This window comes from Rhinolophus hipposideros (assembly GCF_964194185.1).
Source record: "Rhinolophus hipposideros genome assembly, chromosome: 15".
In the NCBI taxonomy this organism is placed as follows: Eukaryota; Metazoa; Chordata; class Mammalia; order Chiroptera; family Rhinolophidae; genus Rhinolophus; species Rhinolophus hipposideros.
This window is the reverse complement of record NC_138061.1, coordinates 39,788,038-39,813,372: the sequence shown is the minus strand read 5'-3', so window position 1 is coordinate 39,813,372 and position 25,335 is coordinate 39,788,038. Positions and strand designations below refer to the sequence as shown.

Genomic DNA, 25,335 nt, shown 5'->3' with positions numbered 1-25,335 from the left:
CTTGCCCCCCGGACCGGCGGGGTTCGCGGAGCCAGAGCGGCCGCGGCACCCCTCTCCGGATGGTCCCGGCCGCTCTTACCGTCCCGGTCGCAAAGCTGAATGGCCTCCAGGCTGAGATTTTTGATCACCTCTTCACAGGGGCTGGTGGGGCTGTTGAGGGCATGATCCAGGCGCGGCACCTCCATTTTTCTAGCCCCCTTCTCAAGCCCGCGAGCTTCGGATCCAGGCTCTGTCGGCGGGAGACGAGGGCGGGAAAGGGACCGGCAGCGGCGGGGGAGTGGGAGTTGCTCGGAGACGCGGCGCTGAGGGCTGAGGCTGAGCCGCCGCGGGAGGCGACGGCCCTGGCACCGGCTCCCGGGGACGTGCGGCTCGCAGAGACCAGAGGAGACCCGCGCGCGGGCGGGGGGTGCGCGCTCCCGGCGGGGAGGGGACGCGACGCGCGCAGCACGGGAGGGAGACAGCGCGGCGCGCACGCGCGGGCCAGGACGCGCCCACCTGCCGGCCCGCGGCGCTCCCCTCCCCCGCCCCTCCGCGCGCGCGCGTCCCCGGGTGCCCTCGCGCCACGGCCCCGCAACCCCGCGCAGGAGGCGTTGGGCGGCCGAGCGCGCAGGGACGGCAGGCGGCCGGGGTTGGCGCGCGCTCGCCCGGCCCTCTCTGCTGCTGAGGGCCGTTGGGCCTGCTTTCGCTCCTCGCAGTGTCAGTCGGAGCCCGTGTTGGCACTGCGGCGTCTACGCGGGTAGGTGAGAGGGAGCAGGTTGACTGTTTATCCGGATTGGAAAAGAAGGGTTCAGACCCTTTGTATCGGGGTTTTGGAACCAGCGGGCTCCTTTCGCCCCCACAGGGTCCCGGGCTGCGCGACATCCATACCCTGCTTGCTCAGCCTGACATTCCTCCGAAACAGCTGCACCAGTGTGAGAAAAGAGCAGTGTCAGAAATGAATGCATTAATTGAGGAGGGGCAAGGTTTAGGGACAGAACCATCCTTCCCTCTTTCCCTCCCTTCAGCCCGCCCGCCTTCCTTCCCCCCTCCCCTCCCCCCCACCCCCCTCCCCTCCCCCCCTCCCCTCCCCCCCTCCTCTCTTTCCCTCCTCCTCCCTCCTCCCCTCCCCCCTCTTTCTCTCCCCTTCCCTCCTCCCTCTTTTCCTCCCCTCCCCCCTCTTTCCCTCCCCTCCCCCCTCTTTCCCTCCCCTCTCTCCTCCCCTCCCTCCCTCCCTCCCTCCCTCCTTCCCTCCTTCCCTCCCTTCCGCCGGTGAAGGGGGCAAGGAAAACAGTACCATGCATGCCCTCAGGGACTAGAAGGAACCTTTTTTATTCCCTCAAGTTATCCTAAACTTGTCTGCCCATTGTGTTTAGTGGCATTTAAGATTCTGCATTACACTTAGTGGAGGTGCAAATGTATTTAAAATAAAACAGATACGGATCACAGCCTGTTGACCTCTGTTGCCTTGCTTCTTTAAAATAGTTTTTAGTTTTGTTGCTATTTCAGGATCAAAAATAGTACCTCCCCTTTTTTTAGTGTGTATATTTGTTTTCAATTAAAGTTCCTTTTTATTGATTTTCCAATTTCAACCATGTTAACCAATAAAGGAGCAATTTACATAATAGATTGCTATATGCTACCCTTTCTAGCCACATCCATGTAGTCTTAACATGACTAAATCTAGTTAATTGAAGCCTCGTGAAACAGAAGGACAAGCTTAAGGTAAAATAAGCCTGAGAGAAAACTTGGCACAACTGCAAGTTGATAAAAATCTGTGGAAGATAATTGGGTATTTTAAAGTGAAGTGTCCTCACTATGAACTTAGGTATTAATGAAGATGGATCTCCTTTTTGTAGTTTGAGAGAATTCCTGTGGTAGGTGGGGGTGTCCCCAAGGAGAGGATAAGTTATTACTTGTCAAGAAATATGACAAGATGGCACTTAACTGGTAAATTTCCTGTGTCCAAAAGCCTGATTCTGGAGGACTAGAAATTGCTATTGCCAGCCCAACCACAAAGGGTTCATCTTTCAGAGTACTAGTATCAAATTTACAAATCTCAAAAGGAGCTGTGTAAACTAGATTAGCAATGTATTGATTTACAGGTGAAAAATATAACTCATGCTTATAATTAAAACTGTAACTCATACATATATTTATTAAGCACCTGCTATTCCAAGGACAATATACTAGATATTGGAAATTTTGAGTTCCAATCTATTAGGAAAAAAACACATTGAAAAAGTAAAATTATGATGGTTGTTATGAAAGAAGAAGTATGGGAACTTCTGGAAGCACACACAGGGGTCCTGACCTAGTCTGGTTAGTCAGGAAAGCCTCTAAAGGATTTTATTTTAAGAGAATGGAAAATTATTAAAAGGCTTTAAATGGCAGATTAGCATGATCAGATTTGTGGGCCAGAATATTGGTGTAATGGGAAAAGGGGGTAATGTTTTGAGAACTATTAATGTGACTTTCTGGGTATAAGACCTGTTCAATCCAAGGCACCTTTTGCTGAGGATTTAAATTATATAAGAAACACAAAAGAAAGAGTTAATGTTTGACTTTTGACATTGAATATGAGATTTCTTTTTTTCTTTTTCTTTTTCTTTTTTTTTTGCAAGCTGTTAGGCTTCAAATCAAGCCATTGTCAAGAGACAAAATATAAATTTGTTTATGGTTTAACATATCAAGGCCAGGCCTAGAAGTCCAAATGATGAATTATCTCCCACAGTGAAAACAAGATATACTATTTCATTATAAAGGCTTAGGCCAGAAATTATATAAGGAGGATGGTGGCTATGAGGTAGGTAAAGTACAAGAAAATTCTATTTTCTTTGGTTCAGAATTATGGAAAAGAGAAGTGCTCAAGAAAGGCAACCAACATTTTTACTCATTCTCACCTTGAGGATTGAATTGAGATAGCTTTAGAAATATCCAGATAGGTATGGGAAAACTCAAGGCGAGAAAAAATTATGCCCCAATTCTTAAATCTTTGGAAGGATATCACTTAGCCAGGCTGAGGTTACCACATTCAAATAACCTTGAACCTTGAATAGGTGGGGGGAGGGCAGGAGTTTACTTTCCAGAACTGCTGAAAGTTCCTGTGTACTCAGAAGGTAGCTGAGTTGAGAGCTAGCAGACCTATCATGAAGTCTGATGTCAAAAGAGCAAGGTGTCTGAGTTTTTCTTTCTTCATTTGTTTGTCTTGTTCTTTTGCTGTTTTCAGTTTTATATACCACATATCAGTGAAATCATATGGTTCTCAACTTTTGCTGTCTGGTTTATTTTGTTTAGCATAATAATCTCAAGATCCATCTATGTTGAGCAAATGGCACTATTTCATTTTTTCTTATGGCAGAATAGTATTCCATTGTGTATATATACCACATCTTCTTTATCTAACTCATAGACACAGACAATAGTTTAGTGGTTACCAGAGAGTAAGGGGGAAAGGGCGGTGTGGTAGATAAGGGTAAAAGGTATCAAATATGTGGTAATGAACAGAGAACTGACTCTGGGTGGTGAAAACACAATGTGATAATATAGATGATGTATTACAGAATTGTACACCTGAAACCTATATAACTTTACTAACAATTGTTACCCCAATAAACTTTAATAATAATAATAATAAAAAGAGCAAGGTGATACTCTATCAAAAACTGTAGGATGGACCTAGGCCAGGGATGTCTAACGTACCAAGAAGATGAAACCTGTTAGAGATGGCTACCAGGCCTTGACCAAACTGAGAAGGCACAAACCATGAGTTCCTCCAGCCACCATCTTCGTGTGAAAGACCAGAAGCAACTAGGCATACAAAGGATGTCACCACAGAGATCAGAGGAGGCAAAAGACATTACTCAAATCCAGTAATCCTTTGTTCCAATACCTGAAGTTAATGGAAGCTCCGCTCTCCTGATAATCCCAAATAAAATCTAAAATAAGATGTCGGGGAAAAGGTAGAAATCTGAAAGACTGAGGATTTTACCTAAAAAAGGTGGACTTTACCTACAGGAACTAATTAAAATACTGATTGGACCCAGTTCCTGGATTAGACTAAAAACACACACCCTCTCCCTTATATATCAGTGAATGAGATTTCATGAAGATGACCAAATCAGTTTTAGATAAATTGAAAAATTTTTTCGTACCTAAGTTGCAGTGTGAACAATTGCAATCTTCATGCACTTAAATCATTTAATTGTTAGCATAAGGTGCCCAATATTACAATCAAAATCCTATCAATCATTCAAGTTTCCACTCAAATGGTACATTTTCTATAGATTATTCTCTCTGCCAAAGTCTCTTTTTGTTTTATTCTATGGGGCTTTGTTTATAGTTATACACAGACACAATCACACTATGATTTAAAAGTTATTAGTATACATGAAAAATAAGACTAAAATTTGAAAAGAGCCTTAAATATATCCTAATTCAATCCCTTGTCCAATGTTGAAGCCCTTGACAAGAAGCTGTTTATCTTTTAATAAATAGTAAATTAAAACCCTCATGAAGTAACCCAAAGCCTTACTCGTTCTGAGCCCAAAACTGCCTCCTGTCAGGTCAATAGAAAAGCCTCAATTTTCCCCTCCGTTGGTCATCCACAGTAATGTTAATCTTCTTTCTGCTGCCCATATATATTCAATTCTCTGGCAAAATATTTCTAGTTCTTTCAAATACTTCTGATGTCACATTGCTTTGAGTCCCTCTATCACTCTGGACAGTCCTCGGGATAGCTCTAATTTTTCTAAGAGTCCATAGGTAAATATACCAGGTGGGAAATATAATAAGGTTATAAAGAAAAACACAGTATATGGCAACAAAATGCAACAAATGACCCTGAAATGGGGAAGTAATTGCTATAAAAGACACAATTGGAGTGATTATCAAAATTTGAATGTGGACTGTGATTACAGTATTCTATCAATAGTAAATTTAATAATTTTGAAAAAATAAAACAAAAACAGAGTAGACTTATCACCATCTTTGCTCTGTATTTCAGACATCTTGTAACACAGCCCAAGAGCACATTAGCTTTTCCGACAGTGATATCACTATGCTCACACATCCTGAGTTTGCAATCACATAAAACCTATATTTCTTCCCTGAAAATATCTTATTTTCCCTGTGGTATTGTAAAATTTAAGCACATATTGTAGTATTTGCATAGAGAAGATACTCAGTATAGTTTGCTGAATTATTTGAGTGAACTTCAATACTTTGAACGTATTTAATTAAATTGTTGCACCTAGCCTAGAATTTTATCAAACCCAAAGAAAAGTAGATTGCAAAGTTTTTCAGTGTGGAGGTCATTCTTAGGTGAACCACAGCCCTAGGCACAACCCAGCTTTTTATATCTAGGCAGAATGCAAAATGTGAGAACCAAAACCATAGGTAGAAGCAAACTTCCAAAAATGCATAGTAAATGGAATGTGGTTTTTTTCCCCCTCTCATTACCATAACCTTTCCCAAGCCCCTATTATCAATGGTAGGGCAAGAGAAAGCTGATTGATAGAAACAAAGTTGAAAGTAACTCAAATATTCTAAAGTCTTTACCCTGACTCAGGTTGAGTAGTGTCTGGACTTGTGAATATCATATGAGATAGTACATATGAAAGTGCTGTATGAACTGTAACTTACCTCAATATTGTTATTATAGAACACTAAGAATGCCATTAAGAAAGGATATCTGGTCAATTTTACAGTGCAAATTTCTGGAAATATTTTAAAACATTAAGAGCTTCCATATTTAGAATATCTTTATAGTTTAGTGTGTTGGGACCCTTAAAAATTACATCAAGTTAGGTTTGATTTTTGTTTTATCTCAATCGTAGATTTTTGCCAAGCCCATAAGCAAATACGTACTCAATATTGAATCTCTCCCCAGTATTTGATTTCTACACTCCTAATTCTGTGTCATTACAGATGGGAGAAGTTGGAGAGTTATGATGACTTGATCCATTACAAATCTGTGCTGTAAAAATTCAGCTTGCTTGACAATTCAATGGCTATTGTAGACTTTTCTCTTTGAAACCCCCAGCTCTACTCCAACTTTCAAAAAATGATCATTCTCTCTCTCTACTGGAAAAAAAAATCACAATGTGATATATAGATGATATATTACGGAATTGTACATCTGAAACCTATGTAACTTACTAACAATTGTCACCCCAATAAACTTTAATTAAAAAGAAAAGAAAAAAATGAAGGCAGAGTAAGATTTCTCATTCTTATTTTTAGCTCAGTAGATCATGGTAAAACTTGCTACTTTTCTTCCCTGGTATGTATTGTCTATTCAGCACCTGTGTACTGCAGACTAGAGTTAACTTCCTATTTTTATCCCCTTTAGCTACTTTGGTCTTTTTTCCCCTTTGACTTTTTTTTTTTTTTTTGTCTTTAAAGATTGCCAAATCTCCTTAATTTAAAAAATTATCTTACTTGAACCAAACAGTTTCTATCCCATTTCTTAACATCCTGAGGTATGTAAGGAGTCCATTATAAATTGTGAAGTATTAATACTATAAGTGTTACTCATTACCTTTTAATCTTCATACAATTTGTCATCCATCTGTACCACTCTGATTCTTACTTACTTTTCACATGTCATATTTGGATTTGGTGAGATTTTTTTCACATCACCAAATATAAAGGCCTTTTATCATCTGCATCCTCTTTGATATTTTAACAGTTTATTTCTCCTGAACTTCTTTAGTACTGAACTCTTCTGGGTCTCTTCCTCCATGTGTGTTTAATGTTTATCAACTGTAGCTTCTAAGATGCCCTCTAGAGTGTAGGTGTTCTTTAAAGTTCAACTTCTGACTTTATGTTCTTCCCTGTTTAAAGCCGTTTCCTCAGAGAATGCATGCGTTCCCATGAATTTTAATGTCTTCTTAATGTTGAGATTCTCACCTTTATCATCAAATCCCTATCTCAAAGCCCCAACTATAAATAAAAGCCATTGTTCTATTTCTAATAATGAACATTTTTATTTACATTCCCATAACCATTTCTAGTTCATCCCCCAAAATGGTTGCCTTTTCTAATTTCCCTCATAGTCACTGGCAGCAGTACCCTGGTAGTCATCCAGGACCACCCAACTTTCTGGTTTTCTCTTCCTCTTTAAATCATATTGTCCTCAAAACAATTAAAATTTTGCAATATTTCTTGGTTATGTGATTCCCCCCCCCCCGAATTTTAAGTACTAATAATACCATGTTTAGGTTCTCATGTTTAGATTATTGAAATTGTCATGTACGTAATCTTTCTACTTCCCTTCTTTAATCAATGCTGCTACTGAAATCAATCCTTTAAAACACTTTGTTAATCAGAATTTGCTCAATTAATTACAGTGGCTTCCTATTTTTGTTCTATAGTTAATGGTGTGCTACTAAAGCTTTTTAGGCAGGTATGTGACAATTGCAGTGTTATAGGAAGATTAATCTGCCCATGTTGCATAGGATGAATGGAATGGAGGAAGACAGGAGTTTAGGAGATTATTATATATAGTTCAGGCAAGAAGTTATAAGATATTATAGATGAGGACAGTAGAATTGAGAATGGAAAGGAAGCAGTTGGTTTCAGAGAGTGATGTTACACTATTGTTTTTGAGATTTTAAAAAAAATCAGAAAAGGGGGAGGTCCTTCAATATTTTGGTATTTTGAAAGATTCACTCAAAATACTGATGGTTATATACTAGAAATATTAATACTACAGTACAGCATCATATGACATATGAAGAAAAATGTATTACACATACTTTTTTCCATGTTTAAAATCCAATAGTTGTTTTCCAGTGATATACAGGTAGATTGACATCAGTCTTTATATTTGTGAATAAACAAAGCTCAACTGAAAATCGCTCTTAGAATAGCATGTCTTCTATACCCTGTGCTGTCACTAGTTAAAGTTTAAAAGGAGCTGGTGTTATGCGGGAATAAATCTTGGGGTGGGGGTGGAAAAGAAAACACTTTTCTGTAGACTGGACCACTTTGATTGAGAACCTTTCTCCTCTCTGGGGAAGCCCTTCGATAAGGTATGTATTACAATAGAACATTTTCAGAATGTGTTCACTTTCACAGCCCTCCATAAGTACCATGGCAGGGAATCTGGAAAATAAATTATATATGGTGATCAGAGTTGTCAGTAGATAGCCACAATCAGTTTGCCACAAGTTTTGGTTGTTCTTGCTTTCACAGATGTATCTTTCTAGTTTTGAGTTTTTTACAAGGCTCAAAACAAATTCACTTATATCGTTATATTACTGATAAACAGGATCTGTAGTCTGTTCCCCTTGAACACAGCTCAAAACTGCTCTCCTGAAACCCTGATTCAGTTAGTGTCCCCTTAAATCTAACCACAGAAATTTCCTGATGAGTATTTTCTAGGATTTTTATCTCAGCAGATTTAGAGCTGTGGCTTTTATGATTGACACATTTTAGTTTGCCAAAGTTCTTTCTAGACTAAAGAATGCCTGCAGGATCCCTAAAAGCCCTTTCATTTTTCTAAACATCCAACCCTCTCTCAAATGGTGCTGCAACACTGGTGATGTTATATAGCTTACCTTTGCCATACACTCATTAGTATAAGAAGCCTAATTCAACAACCATATCTTGCCTTGAGACTTTCTCTGTAATATTTGTGTAAACAAAACAACCACAATGCATTCGACTAGAGTTTAATTTTTCCAACTCCATCCAAATTTGGCCTGCTCGAAGATCCCATAATGGAAAAAAAACAACTTCAGGGTGCATAGAAGCTCATTAAAGAGATTACTCAGTTAATAACATCCATGATGATTCAGTGTTATGTATGTATGTATATATGTATGTATGAATGAAATCAGTGCACATTATTGAGGGGCCATTAGGTTTTCTGTGATGATACAAAGAGAGACACGGTCTATGCCAACCTCTACCCCTATCCTAAGTTACTGCCATTTTTCTAGACTGCAAAGAAACGGAGTTGCTTCTGGATAACTAATTTTATCAAGAGGAAAGGGCATCATAAAAATCAGCATAGTAGCTATTCACAGGAGGGGCTTCAACTAGAAAGTGGCAAGAGAGAGGGCCATGGAGACAGATAACTATCACCTTCTGCTTTTCCTAGTCCCCATCATTAGGACACAAATTAGACTCATTCCAGTATGTGTTCATTCATTGCAAAATATTCATAAAGGTGTCAAATGCTTTAATGACTGGAAGTTTTTTTTTTTTTTAACTACTGCCTTTCCTGTGTTTGAAACTTTTCTACAATAGTTAAGCCAACTTGTATGTGAATATGTCTAGCAACTAGAAAACTGTCCTCTTGAGGTAGCCTATTCAATCTCCAGAAATCTCCAGTCAAAATCATATGGAATCAAGAACTTCCTCCCAATGGCAGTGTTTCCCCACTTATCTTGGAGACACAGAAAACAGTTCATTCTTTTTCACATGGCAGCCATATATATGATTGAAAACATCGTATCTCTTTTGACTTGCCTTTTCTTCAGTCTTAATCTTCCCAAGTACTGCAGCTTGCCTCAGGATATTGGGTCCTTGTCTTCCTCTGAATCTACTGTAAAATTGTATGCTTCCCTCTTGGAATATAATGCCCAGAACTAAACACAACATAATGGGGGTGGTCTGACCACACTAAAGTAACTCATCTGAACTGTTTGATTACAAGTAAGTGCTTTGACGTAATTTATCAGTACATTCATATTAAAAAGGTTCTTTGATTATTTTCTGACAGTGTATGGCTATTCATATTTGTATAGTCCTTCATAGTAGTTTTCATTTATTATTTGTCACAACAACCTTCTTGATCTTTTGTATTTCTAAGCTGAAATAAAGGACTACAGGTTTCATTTTTACAAACCATGGATGATGGTAAAGCTAATTATGCATAACATATCAAAAATGAAATAACTACTGCAGTCTAGTTACATTTTATGTAGTCTCTTGATTACTCTATGGTCCTTAAAACCTTTAAATCAGGATATGTCATGAATCTTGGTAATAAGATTTTCTCTTTATGATAAGTGTCATAGTATCTGTGGATTCACACATTTTGTGGGTCAGATCATGGGCTAATCTTCCATGGTGTAGCAGGTGTTGACAGTCCATGAAATGTAGTAAAGAGGTCATATTTCAGACGTTCACACAGCAAACCTGACAGCCTTATAGGGGTTTAGGTGATTCTGCTGTAATGATAAGGGAGATTATTTCTTTGGTCTCATCTGGTACTACTGCACAGTCCCACATTGCATTTACTTTTTCCTCCATAAAAATATTGCTCAGCTCAAATGATGATTTGACTGTGTAAGATATCACAAAACCAAGGAATAATGGGCCCTTAATGAAACACAGACAAAGAGAGACTAAGTCTTCAGAGACACTGTATAGACAGTAAGCTTACAGAAAAGGTCCTACTATTCCAAGGAACCAGACTGATTGATATAAGTACAAAGTTAAATTCTAAGTCATCACCTGGCAAAATTTCTAAGACAGAGTAGACACATTTAGTTTCATTCTTGCCATACACTACATTCTGTTGCCCTGGTTTCTGTTCCATGTTATTTCACTGTCTTACATCCATGAATAAATCATTCTTTCTAGATCTTTTTCTTTCTTTTTCATATGATAATAGCCAATTGCCCTTCTGGGATGCGGAGGAGGAAAAGAGGAAACACATGAAAAAACAAATAGGATATTCAATGCAACCATTATAGGCCCTCATAGCGTTTCTATTTCTTCTCTCTTAAGGATATCTTTATATGTGACCCCAAATGTATGTTTACTTCTGGAAATATATCAGCATGTATGCAGTCAAATTAATTTGTCTGGTGTCACATGAACCAATCAAGCGTCTAATTTGTTTTATACTTTTAAAATACTTTTTTGAGTATCTTATTGAAACCATACTCGAATTTCTTAAAACACAGCTCATAGGAACCTTGGGTGTGTCTTCATAAGAGGCTGTGAATCTTTAGTAGTAGATGGCACACATGATCTCAGGGTCCTACTGCTTTCACCTTCTCATGGATGAGCAGCAAAATCCTCACACATCAAAACCTATAATTGATTTTTTTTTCTTCTGCCACCTCACATGCAGACTTAATTTGGATTTAGTAGTTTCTATTTAGAGACTTTTCTTTTTCACTTTTAAGGCTTCAGTGCCTTAATCAAGATAATGGCCTCTAAATGATTTGAAAGGGTAAACTTGTGAAATTGTTTGTACAGCTGAGGTGTAAGATAATTTAAAGCTTTTAAATTTTATCCTTGACCCCTTGACTAGATCTGTCTGCTCTCTGTTCCTCAATTCCCCAAACTACAAAGAAGACAGTTACAGCTAAGTCAGTTAAAACTTCTCTTTTTCTTTTTCCCATTCATTCATTCATTCATTCATGATACTAGTGGCCTGTAGATACTGAGTAGAGTGGGGGGGGGCAAGGGTTTGCCACATCAGTGTCATAAAGGCTAGAATCAACAAATGTAAATTCTGTTCACTTGATTAATGCAGTTTAACAAAGATTTTTAGTACCTGTTATGTGGTCTGGGACAAAGAGGAAAAAAGGCTTTATTCCGAGATTGAATTTGCCCAAGAGAAGATAACAGTCTTTTACCGTTGAGTAGACCTTAAATTCACACAATTTCATTTTTATGATATGGTATACATTCTAAATCTTTTGTGGTCAGAAGGAAACCGATAGTTTTTCAGCATTGCAGTGCTTAGACTAAAAATATATAAAATGTTACTTTGTGCCTTCATCCTAGTCACTCTTCTTTAGTTTTTCATGTTGGTTTGTTTTATACTGGTGTCATTTGACCTATACTTAGCATTCTGTGTAGCAAGGAAGCGCTTAGAGTATTGATTTAGAAGAAGGGTATGTGGAAAAGGAGGAAAAAATTTTTAAAATTTTATGAAGATATTTGTAAGTATTGATGTTTCACCTTTTTACACAAAAATGTAGAGCTTAGAGTAAGGCAAAATGTGGCAAGTGCTGTAGGAGAGGAAGAAATCATGTGCTGTGCAAGCACAAAGAAGGGAGAAATTAATTTCAGCTAGGGGAAATTTGTGTGAATAAAACACTCATCCTGAGTGCCGTTAAGTACAATATACTAAAGTGCCATCACGTTGCTCCTGTAGGCTCTACATTGTACTCAAAGTGCTGCCAAGTCAACCATTTTAACCTGTAGATGGATCACAAAAGCATTCATCTTATCCCTGAAAACATTTTTACTTCTTCTGTGGATGTATCAGAAAACAAAACAAAACAAAAAAATTATTTCATTAAATGGCCCTATAATAAAGCATATCTGATATGTTCTTTTAGATTGGGTCCTTTTTTTTGTTTATTTTTTAATTGTTTTATTTTTCATTACAGTTGACATACAATATTATACTAGTTTCAGGTGTACAACATAGTGATTAGATGTTTATGTAACTTATGAAGTGATCACCCTGGTAAATCTGGTCCCATCTGACACCAGTTAGATTGGCTCCTTTTAATGAGCAAAGAGTGTTAGTACTTTATGTGCAGAGGCCATTGAACAATGATGAATAGTGAGACCAGTTATGTAGACAACCTTAATGCCATTTAATATAATGAAACTACTTGTGTTTACTATCAAACAGTTCCGTATTATAAAGGCTAATATTTAACGTCTTCTTTATTTTCTTGTTTTATCTACAAGGACGACTCAGTTTGGTCTGGCAGTGCTAGTCTTTGAAAATCTGGGCTTCTGAATATTGACTTAACTCTGGTTGATTTTGAGTGATCACCTATTATACCATAAGATATAATTTTTAAATTAAAATTAAAGTTGTTTAATATTGTTTCCTTATAATATAGTCTATGACTATTATATTGAAAGTGTCGGAGGCTATTTAATCTCCTATAAATATAGAGTTATATTTCTCTTAATTAAAATATAAATATAAATTCATGTTCTATAACAAGATATAAGTATGTATTACATAAGAATACATATTCAAATAAAGCTTAGAAAAACAAATAGGACCAATTTTATAGATGCCGCCTAATCTTAACAGCACATGATTTCCCAGATTTATAAACAGCTAGTTTATAACTAGTCTATACCTATTTTGCTCTACCTATAAGCATTGCATAATAAAACCATTTTATAGAATATAACTTCAATTTTCAGTTTGTACCTCAGTGGGTTTTTATTGAGATATGCATGTCTTTGTACATTTGAGGTTTCCAGTTATCTATTCTGTATAATTAAACTCCATGCTTCCAAAATATGAAACAGTCTTTGCATCTCGGCCAAGTATATTAAAAAAATTGTAAAGTCATCTTTTATAGTAATTTTATATTTCATTACCAGGACTATTCACTCTTCTCTTTTCCCATTGTGTCTTCAGGGCTTTTGCCAGGCGTATACTATCAAGAGATAACAATTCACATTTTAACTTTGACCCCAGCGTGAAGTTACATTTATTAAAAGATAAAAATACAGGTAAATATTTCCAATACATCTAAGTTTTTATCCTAGTTAAAAGATACCTAAAGCAAGGATGATTATTAAGCACTCAGATATATTCTATGCCCTATAATTTCAATGGAATTGTAGGTGATAAGGAATTATAAGTGACAAAGATATCACGTTTTCATAAGGTCTTTATTACATACGCTTCCATGTGTATTAATATATTTGTATTTAGTTCATGGATAGGAAGAATTAATATAGTTAAAATGTCCATACTGGCTAAGGCAATATACATATTCAACGCAATTCCTATCAAACTACCAATGACGTTTTTCACAGAAATAGAACATATAATCCTGAAATTTATATGGGACCATAAAAGACCCCGGATAGCCTCAGCAATCTTGAGAAATAAGAACAAAGTGGGAGGTATAACGATATCGGATTTCAAACTATACTACAAGGCTACAGTAATCAAAACAGCATGGCACTGGCATAAAAATAGACACATAGATCAATGGAACAGAATAGAGAGTCCAGAAGTAAATCCATGCCTATATGCCCATCTAATCTACGACAATGGAAGCAAGAATGTACGATGGAGTAAAGACAGTCTGTTCAATAAGTGGTGTTGGGAAACCTGGACAGACACATGAAAGAAAATGAAGCTGGACCACCTCCTCACACCATATAAAAAATAAATTCAAAATGGCTTAAAGACTTAAATGTAAGATCTGAAACCATAAAATATCTAGAAGAAAATATAGGAAGAAACTTCATGGACATTACCCGGAGTAAGATTTTCACTGATATATCCCCTTGCGCGAGGGAAGTAAGAGGAAAAATAAACATGTGGGATTACATCAAACTAAAAAGTTTTTTCACAGCAAAGGAAACCATCAATAAAACAAAAAGCGATCCTACTGAATGGGAAAAGATATTTGCCAATGATATATCTGATAAGGGATTAATATCACAAATCTATAAAAAACTTACTCAACTCAACTCCAAAAAAACAAACAACCCAATTAAAAAATGGGCAGAGGACTTGAGGAGACATTTTTCTAAAAAGGACATACAGAAGGCAAGAAGACATATGAAGAAATGCTCAACCTCACTAACCATCAGAGAAATGCAAATAAAAACTACAATGAGATACCACCTCACTCCAGTCAAAATGGCTATCATCAATAAATCAACAAACAACAAATGCTAGCGCGGATGTGGAGAAAAGGGAACGCTAGTGCACTGTTGGTGGGATTGCAGATTAGTGCAGCCACTATGGAAAACAGTATGGAGGTATCTCAGGAATCTGAAAATGGAACTACCCTATGATCCAGTAATTCCATTCCTAGGCATCTGCCCGGAGAAATCCAAAACTCCAATTCAAAAATCAGTATGCACTCCTATGTTTATTGCAGCACTTTACACAATAGCCAAGATATGGAAACAACCGAAATGCACATCGGTAGATGACTGGATTAAGAAGCTGTGGTACATTTATACAATGGAGTATTACACAGCCATAAAGAAGAAAGAAATCTTATCATTTGCAACAACATGGATGGATCTAGAGAACATTATGTTAAGTGAAATAAGTCAGAAAGAGAAAGACAAGTACCATATGATCTAATTTATATGCGGAATCTAAAGAAAAGAATATGTGAATGAACTAATCAGAGACAGTTTTGAGGACACAAAGAAAAAACCGAGAGTTGTTAGATGGGCGGGGGCGGGGGGGTTTGGGGATAAGGGGAAAGGTGAAGGGATTAGGAAGCAGCTGGTAACCACAAGATGGCCTCAGGGTTTTCTGAAAATTAATTTGGGGAACTTATTCAATAATGTTGTAAAGATTTTGTTGGGTATCCGATGGACATGCGTCCTATTTGGGAGACCACCTCAGAGATAATGTGGATGCCTGATCATGGCATTGTACACCAGAAGCTAAACATTAATGAATGCCAACTATAATTTTATATATATAATGTGATGGCTCTGTGTGAGGTCAGAGGGATAATGGATGGGGGGAGGGGGGTTCACAGTGTGAGGGATATAAATGATGAACGTCTAAGTATTACCTTGTCTTGTACACCTGAAACTAATAAAAATAATAATAACAATAATAATAATAAAATATATTTGGTATTTAAAGCTAAAGTGGGAGGTCCTTTTCTTTACCCAGAGCCTGAGCTGCTGATGTGCTCCTCAGACTGTGTCTACTCACACCTAATCTGTACTGATTAACACAGTAATTCTTGAGAAATAAAGCAATATCTTAACGACAACTAACAACGATTAAACTTTCTCAGTTAACCAGTTAGTTTTTTTTAAGTTACTTAAATTAAAAAGGTTTGGGATTCATATAATGGCAGGCAACATTTTTTGAGAATTTATAGGCATTTTTAAGTACTTTACATATATTAATTATTTTAATACTCATAACAAGCAACCCAATGAGATAGATACTGTTTTTAGCCACATTTTACAGATGGAGAAAATGAACACAGAGATTAAATACTTACTCAAAGTCACAGAGCTTACATTTGAACTAAGACAATTTGGCTCCAGGCATGGTCTTTATATTCTGCAAAAAGGAAAAATTACATATATGTGTATCTTTCTACATACACACACACACACATATATATACATATACGTATATAGATAGATACACACATATATAGAGGGGGGATGGAGAGGATATATGTGTATGTGCTCAGATATGTGTTTTCTTAATAAGAAAGAAATACCGGGGGGACCGGCCCAGTGATGGCTCAGGCGGTTAGAGCTCTATGCTCCTAACTCTGAAGGCTGCCTGTTTGATTCCCACATGGGCCAGTGGGCTCTCAACCACAAGGTTGCCAGCCAGTTCAATTCCTCGAGTCTCGAGTCTCGCAAGGGATGGTGGGCTCCGCCCCCTGCAACTAAGATTGAACAGGGCACCTTGAGCTGAGCTGCCGCTGAGCTGCCGAATGGCTCAGATGGTTGGAGCACATCCTCTCAACCACAAGGTTGCCGGGATGGTGGGCTGCGCCCCCTGCAACTAGCAAGGGCAACTGGACCTGGAGCTGAGCTGCGCCCCCCACAACTAAGACTGAAATGACAACAACTTGAAGCTGAGCTAAGATTGAAAGGCCAACATCTTGACTTGGAAAAAATAAAAAAAAGTCCTGGAAGTACGCACTGTTCCCCAATAAAGTCCTGTTCTCCTTCCCCAATAAAATCTTAAGGGAGGGAGGCAGGGAGGGAGGCAGGGAGGAAGGGAGGGAGGGAGGGAAGGAGGGAGGGAGGGAAGAAACACTGGGTACAATTTCACAACTTACTGCTATAGTTAAAATTTTCACAGAAAAAAAAAGAATCATTTTACACTTGCCTTACACCCCCCCGCCTTTTTTTCCCTCGCCCTTTCTGAGGAAAGAAAAACACCAATACATAGTCATTTTCAACTCTTTCCAGTAATACATAATTTCTTGAATCATGGCCTATTGGCAACTTTTTTTCTTTTCTGGTTTTGTTCATTTCTTTGTTTGTTTTGCTGTTGATGGTGATGGACTACTAGAAACTTGGGGAAATTGCTAAAAGGTTAGAAAGATTTGCATTTCTTGTGTCCGCAGCTTTATCAGTCGCAGTTTGTGAAGCACTTACTTATGTTTAAAATAAAATGAATTTCTATTTTTTATGAAAAAAGATACAGTTGTGCTCAAATCCTTTCAGTGATAGAAGGAACTCCACATATGATCTGTGATTCTAAGTCAGCCTAAATTACTTCAACAAATTCATATATTCTGTAACCTAATGCTTCCCCCAGAATTCGCTGCAGCAGATTTGCTGAAAAGACAGAACGAATGAGAATTAAAATACTCGTAAAAATAGCAAATTGGAATCGTTAGACTCATAAGTAATTTCTCTGGTAATTTTTACATAATTACTATTCTTACTCTACCTGTTCAAGAAATGATGAGTCATTTATCTTTAGAACTGTTAATTTAGGCTGTTTGCTTGCATAGAAGGTAAATAAGGAAAACAAAACAAAATAGCAACCCCATCAGAATACCCATATTATTTCTTTGGTGTAAAACAGAAAGTAATTTCGTCACACACAATTTGAAATTTTCTGATTAAGGCAATATTTGAAAGTTCTGAGATACACACAGCAATATGCTGATAAACTGACTATATAAGGCCTTGATTTACAGTGATTGACCAGTTTTTGTGGTATAAATACTTTCACTGTGGGCTGATTTCAAGCTACTGATGGTTTAACAACTGGCTCACAAAATTCCTGAAAATTTAGTAGTCAGTTCTCAAACACAACTAAATGCATAATTCTATGACTTGGTTACGGAGCCCCAATGACAATGACTGCAGTAGACTGATTGTATTATGGTCCCAATGCTTCATCCCCCATGTATCCACACCCTTTGCCATGTAATCTTGTAGTATCCTTCCGTTGATATTCTGGACCCAGCCAAGTGACTTTCTTTGACCAGTGGGATCTTAGCAGACATGACACAAATGAAAGCTTGAAAAAGACCTTCATATTTCCACTTGCTTTTGAATTCCTGCCATTGCTGTCGGTACAAATTCAGGCTTGCAGAGCCCAGTCATTCTTGTCATTGCAGTCAATACCATCCTAAATCATTCGACAGTCAACCAATCCCAAGACATGTGAGTGAGCCCAGCCAGAATCAGAAAGGTGTTTACCTGACTCACTGCCGAGTACAGAGATGACACGAGCAAGCCCAGCCCAAGTTAGTGGAGTCACGGGAACATGTGACATAAATACATTTTTAAAAAGTGTTCACTGAGGTCTTGTGGTTGTTTGTTATGTAGGATTATTTCGTCAATAGATAACTGATACAATTATGCTATTATTTATATTTAGCAGGGTTTATTAAGATGAAGAGAATTTATACAAGAGGTAGTGTGCTTTGTGGAAAGTCAGTGATGCCTAAGTTTGAACCTGAGATCTATAAGCGATTGCCCTGAGAAATGTATTTAACCTCTCTCTGCCTAAGTTTTTTCATTTTCAAATTGTGAATGACTAGTCTTTTAGGGTTATTGTGAAAATTAAGTAAATGAAAAATTAAGAACTGCTGATGCTACTGGAAAATAGGGTTTTATTTTCTTTATGCTGATTTGTTGCAGTGATATGATCACTCACACACACATACACATACATATCAGTGATTAAGGGCACGGATCTGGAATCTGATTGATGCCTGAGGTTGATTCTCAGCTCTACCATTTTAATATTTGAAAGCACTTAGAATTATAGTTTTTACTTACAGCAAACATTGTAAGAATTATCTATACTAGAATCTCATAAATGAAATAAAGCACCTGGCACACAGTAGGTATTCATGAGATGGAATCATGTAAGGTAGCTATTTGTTTACTAAGGAAAAATGAGGTGGATGTTCTGGTGAGATTAGTTATAATAATTAGTTATTTTTTAATGTTAGCAGAGATTATCTGTGAGGGGAGCAGAGTGGCCAAACAATGTTAAAGAAATATTTGTAGGAGTCCCTTTAATCTCCAGAAAACTGGTCCATCAAATCATTACTCTAACAGCTTCTAAGGAGAAAATTTCAACTTGGGACCCATAAGCATAACTTTTGGGGATCTGTTTAAATTGCTAGCAGGGATCTGATGTGTTTGCCTTCCTATCAAGCATACTCATGTGAGAGAGCTTTCCTGCTAAGGCAGAAACTGAGGGACTTGAGGCATGCCTGTCAGTATTCTGGCTTACCAGTCAGGATAAAGCCTTCTTACATAAGAGGAGAAGAACAATCAGAAAGTAAGTCTGAAAGAAAAATGATTCAAGGAGATGACAGGCTATCAAAACCAGTGCCAAGAGGTTAACATGGAGTAGAACCTACCACAGAGTACAAAGAGGAGTAGAAATTCCGTACAGTTAATTGTGGATGTGTACAACATTTCTTACTTCACAGACCAAGAAGGAGAGGCCTTGGTCAACAAGAGGTGTTTGGAATCAAGTTACCACTTCTTGGAGGAAGAGACAATAAGGTAGTATGCAGCTCCTTAATGAAAAGTGGAGTATGGTAGGCGTTACAGGCCTCATAGTGAATTGTCATTTGGAACTTGTGCTCCGTTCTTGGAGTATGCACCTAAGATGCATCAGCAAGCTTGCCAAAATATGAAGCACACCAACTGTTCTCCACGGAGACAGATTCACATAGGAGGATACAGGGAGCCAAAAGAAACCTGGAACATAATTTTAGTGACTTGGAGGTTTGGGGAGGGAAACTGGAAGACTAAGGGTGACACAGATGGATTTAGATCTCAAGTTGAAGGCTGTGACTTTGGCACAAAAAGCAGATGCCAAAGTTTAAAACTGCTTATGTTGGTGCTATTAGAAAATAGGGTTGTATTTTCTTTATGATGATTTGTTACCCAACTATAATGAATTCCTGACAAGGCATGGAATAGTAGGCAATGAAAGACTGGGAACAGCATACATTAAAAATGATTTAGTCTGATGAAGAAACATCAAATTTGAGGATGAAAGTATGAAGAAAACATTACAAAATCAGATACTTTGGAAAATACCAAATGAAAACAATCATACTGCATGTCTAGTAATTCTTGAGTGGAAATAACTAAGAATCAGGAACAAGGGTAGTTCAGCATGTAGCACATTTCCTGTCATCATAGGAGCTCAATAACTATTTATAGATTGTATAAATGAATAGATACGGCTACAGAAAACTTTAAAAATATTGCCTATACTTTCAAGGCCCGTACAAAAGTAAACCAAACTAAGAAGGGAAAAAATATTCTGTTAAATACCAGGATTTGCTGAGACTGTGACTGGAAATTGGGGATTGTTGGGAGAGCAATCAGCGGTGGCCCATGGGGGTTCCTGCAGTTTCTGGCGTGGTATGCCAAGAATGCGAGACCCTGACTGCGTTTTACCCAGGCCATTGCTAAATTTTGTGTTTTGCAGTGAACAGCCTTGAGGGGTGAGATGCTGTCTTTCCCCAGACGGAGCAGGGTTACTTTTGCCAGCTATGAAAGTTGTAAGTTCCCCAAGCTCAGCTTTCCTCTACTGAAATGTAGCTCACTGCTTATGAAGGCAACCATGTAGGCCCACTTACGTTATTTCTGCGGGACTTGGAAGAGCCAAAGCAAACCAGCAGGAAGCTCTGGCTACTGCTTTGTCGTGAACAGTGAAGTCCTTTTTCTCTGACCCGGGAATCTCCTGTTTTCTGCCAGCACCCATGGCACAGCAACAGACTAGCCTACTAGCTTGTTAACAGGGTAAACCCTCAGACCTTCTATATACTTTTTGACAGTAATAGAGGGGTATATCTTGTTCATAAAAAAACAGTTCTTGTAGTAGAATGACATAGTGCATGTCAGGAAAAAGTTACTGAACTAAATGGAGTGAATTAAATGGAGTGAGGGCCTTTCAAACATTATTAGTGCCCCTTTTCTGTATGAAATCGACTGAAACTCTATCTTTGGTGATTTACATTTTTCAGTAGAGTCTTGCTAAATCATATCCAGCTCTGTCTATTCTGTTTGGGTAAAAGTGATTTTTAACATCTAGTTTTTGATTCTGTAGTCTTTAGTCAAATTCAACAAAAGTGCATTGCCCTTAGTCACTCATTTATAATAAAATTTAAATCATGAGTTATTAATCATGAGTTATAAATTATAGTATTAATAATCTATAAAATGATGCTCACAATATAATAAAGAAGACAACGTACAAAATCGTACATACCACTAATTACCAAATTACAGATCTTTGTCTATTTATTGATATAATAGTTGGGATGACACATACCAAAATGTTCATAGTGGTGGTATTAAGAATAGGTCTGATGCCTTATTTGTGTTTTTCAAATTTCTACAATATACGTGTTACTTTTATAATAATGAAAGTTCTTTAAAATAATGAATTGTTATAATCCATACCTGCAACTCACCTCTAGTTACTGTGCAGGACATATGGCATGTAAAATAAACAGAATCTTCTAGATTTATATTTCTAAATCTAGAAATGTTTTATCTCCACACTTACTGTTTTATATATTTAGTTTATTCTTTTCACTGTTTATATTTTGTAAATAACTGTAAATTCCCTTTGAAAGAGGTAGGATGTAAATAAATAACTGAAAATTTAACTTTTTTTTTTCAAATCTAAACATTTGTAAAATGAAAGCCCAGAAAAGCACAGTAGACAATAAAAGAGCAAACAGAAATTTCTCATTATGAGAAAATAAGTGTAGGGGTAAGCACTGTTATGGGTTGAATTCTGTCCTCCCTGCCAAATTCATATGCTGAAGTCCTAACCCCCAGTACCTCAGAATGTGACTGTATTTGAAAATAGGGTCTTTGCAGATGTAGTCAAGATGAGGTCATTAGAATGAGCCCTAATTTGATATGACTGGTGTCCTTACAAAAAGGGACAAATTTGGACACAGACAGACATGCACACAGAGTGAATAAATGCCATGTGAACATGGTTTATAATGTGTGGGTAGGACTCACTGAGATAGGGATGATTAAAAATGGAATTAGGAAAATCAGGCAAAGTGTCACAACAACCGTGGAAAGAGTATTTCAAGTGATAGTTTGTGATAAAGAGTATCAAATGATGGGAGATCATAGAGAGGCAGTGTTAGGGAAACGTACATTCGGTTTTTGAAGGCAGGGAGTTTAAATGTTACCTACACCACTTACTAGTTATGGCAGCTGTAAAAGTTGTGTTACCTCGATAAACCTCACTTTTCTCACCTATAAAGAATGGGTAATATGTGTCTTTCTTAGTTTGGTTGTAAATTATGAGCAATCAAATGCAAATACACTTGTTCACACACACACAAAAGACTTAGCAATTTTTGGCTGTTATTACTGCCACTATTACTGCCAGATAATAGTGAAGGAAAATGATTAGACTATTAAAAAAAAAGAAATTGAAAAAATAAAAAAAGGATATATTCCTTATTCTTAACAATAGACAGTCACTAGATGAACACTTACTATGTGCTAGGTACTGTTCTTAAAACTTATAGGCATTACCTTATTTAATACTGACAACAATGCTTTGAAGTAGACACTATTTTGATTCCCATTTGAACATGAGAAAACAGGCACAAAGCAGTTATTTGCCCATGTTCACACAGATGACAATTGCAAGAGCCAGGATTCGAAGCCAAATTATCTACCATGTTTCCCCGAAAATAAGATGGGGTCTTATATTAAGGTTTGCTCCAAAAGACGCATTAGGGCTTATGTTCAGGGGATGTCCTCCTGAAAAATCATGCCGGGGCTTATTTTCTGGTTAAGTCTTATTTTCGGGGAAGCATGGTAGCTCCAGTGTTCGTGGTTTTTAATATTATGCTATACTTCACCTTTTTTAGACTCAGTGGTGTGTCGTCAGCCAGTTATTTAGTTATTTAGTCTGCGATAGTGAATCTGTATTCCTTTTTCGGTGACTATAAAGAATTTCTAAACACTGAGTTGTTCAGATAAGGCAATTCTGGGGAATAGTTTTCTACCAGGCAATATCTTCTATATCGAATATTCTTGGCCAGGAGAACGTTCTTAATAAACAGTTTTGCCTTCTCAGTGATTGATTAGAATACAGAATTTGCTTTTGGACTCCAGAGTCAGACAACTGGGGCATGTGTCCTGCCTATAATTAGTTACTTGACACTAGACCCGAGAAATTTAATGGACTTGTATTTTTTTGACATTATAGTCTGTAAAGACATTTAAACATTTTTGGTGGCAGAATATTACAGTCAGTTAACATCAGCTCTCAAGAGACGATGATTAAATTTTTAGGAATTTTGCAAGCTGGTTGCTAAACACGGCTATTATTAAAAATTAAATTATATTGACATACAGGTAAAATATAAACAAAGGTTATAAATACTAAAAACCCATTTTTCTATTATCTATGTTCTTGAGGCCATTGACATCTATTTTATTTGGATGGAGGTAACACCGAAGAACAGTGTGCTGTTGCGTATCCCTTCTAAACTCCGTGTTCAGTGACATCAAGTTGGTAGTTGAAATTGGACAAAGTGGGAACATTTGTTTCACAGAAATCAGTTAACTAATGCTATAAATCAGGGATTCCCCCTGTTCCCTCCCATTTGGTGGTTAAACCTTTATCAGCCCATCATTACAAAGCTAACAGACTCTCCCCCAACGCTAATCCTGTACCTTAGGACTATCCCTTGAACTCCCATTTGTAGGATTCCAGAAATATATTTAAAACATTATTTGCCAGTAATTAGCATTATTAGAGACCCACGTTGATTTATGAGGGCTTATGTGCCATCTCAGTGATCTCAAATAGAACAATAAAATGCCCATTTTATTTTGTTTCAAATCCAGAGAGATAATGGTTCCTCTTGTTTGGAGAAACTAATCATCAACTTGTACTTTTTTTTTCTTTTTTTTTAATTAGTTTAATTAGTTTTTAATTAGTTTAATTAGGTGCACAAAACAATGTAATAGTTAGACGTTTGTCATTTATATCTCTTACACGGTGACAACCCCCCTCCTTCCATCCGCAACCCCTCTGACATGGCACAGAGCCATTACATTTCCACTGTCTCTATTCCTAATGCTGTACTCCGCTTCTTGTAATTAACTATATATATATATATATATATACATATATATATATACACACACATATATATACATATATATACACACATATATATATATATATACACACACACATATATATATATATAAAATTATAGTTGACATTCATTATTGTTCAGCTTCAGCTTCAGGTGTACAGTGCAGTGATCAGGCATCTCCATCATCCCTGAGGTGGTCTCAACTTATATGTTTGATTTCTTGAAACTTTTATTATTTCTACTCATTGAAATTTCACTTTTTATTATCTCTGTAGTAATTAATTACAATTGTTTTTGATCACTGAACTCATTTCTTTTCAGCTCAACTATTTTCTGGCCCATCCTCACCCCAGCCTATGTGCAAGAGAGTACATTGATAAAGGGACAGCAGTGGTGAAAAGTCTCTGTGGAAACTGCAGTGAAGCTTAACCTTAGCAAGGGGGAAAGTATAAGAAGAAGTCCAAAGGAAGGAAAGGCACTATTGCTTAATGGTTGAGGGCACAGGTTCTGAAGGCAAACTGTTAGGGTCCTAATGCCAATAACTAATGTGAGATTTTGAGCAAGATCTTAACCTCTCTATGTGTTAGTTTTCACCTCTATAAAATGGGGATAATAATTGGATCCGTTTCATACTATTCGGAGTTAAGGAAAGATGATATAGGAGCATTTGTGACAACATGGATGAATCTTGAGAGTATAATGCTAAGTGAAATAAGTCAGACAGAAAAAGCGGAGAACCCTATGATTTCACTGATATGTGGTATATAAACCAAAAAGAACAAGACAAACAAATGAGAAACAAAAACTCATAGACACAGACAATAATTTAGTGGTTACCAGAGGATAAGGGGGTGGGAGGTGGGTGATGAGGGTAAAGGGGATCAAATATATGGTGATGGAAGGAGAACTGACTCTGGGTGGTGAACACACAATGGGATTTATAGACGATGTAATACAGAATTGTACACCTGAAATCTATGTAAATTTACTAACAATTGTCACCCCAATAAATTAAAAAAAATTAAAAAAAATAATAATTGGATCCATTTCATATAGTTGTGCAATAATGAATGTAATAAATGTAAACATGCAGAAAATTACTTGGTACGTGATATGTATTATGTCAGTATTTGTAGCTATTCCTTTTTTATAACAAAAGATAGGAGTTTTCTACCCCAAAACAATAGAGAGGTGGGTCTTTCATTTCTTACATGCTTTCAGTCAGGGCTTTGTATCAGTAATAATATCTAAGATACCTTATATATTCATTATATTCATTCTATAG

General features: G+C 37.3%; 2 protein-coding genes across 13 annotated transcripts in view; one reads left to right on the top strand and one right to left on the bottom strand.

The window, feature by feature from the left end:
* PHYHIPL (phytanoyl-CoA 2-hydroxylase interacting protein like) overlaps positions 1 to 212 on the bottom strand; it is a 41,189-nt gene extending 40,977 nt beyond the window's left edge. The window contains exon 1 of the mRNA XM_081073603.1: positions 80 to 212. Coding sequence (XP_080929729.1) covers positions 80 to 185 — 106 coding nt within the window. The 5' untranslated portion in view covers positions 186 to 212. The remainder of the gene's footprint in view (positions 1 to 79) is intronic.
* Positions 162 to 25,335, top strand: part of LOC308507854 (uncharacterized protein) — a gene marked incomplete at both ends in the record, with an annotated part of 297,096 nt that continues 271,922 nt past the window's right edge. For 11 of the 12 annotated variants that reach the window (XR_013994943.1, XR_013994944.1, XR_013994945.1 and 8 more), the window contains one exon: positions 162 to 736. Coding sequence is in view for 3 of the 12 variants with exons in the window: in XM_081073606.1 (XP_080929732.1) it covers positions 162 to 736 (575 nt within the window). Of the gene's footprint in view, positions 737 to 13,348; positions 13,444 to 25,335 lie in introns of all 12 variants that reach the window. The other variant, XR_013994951.1, reaches the window with a different exon arrangement.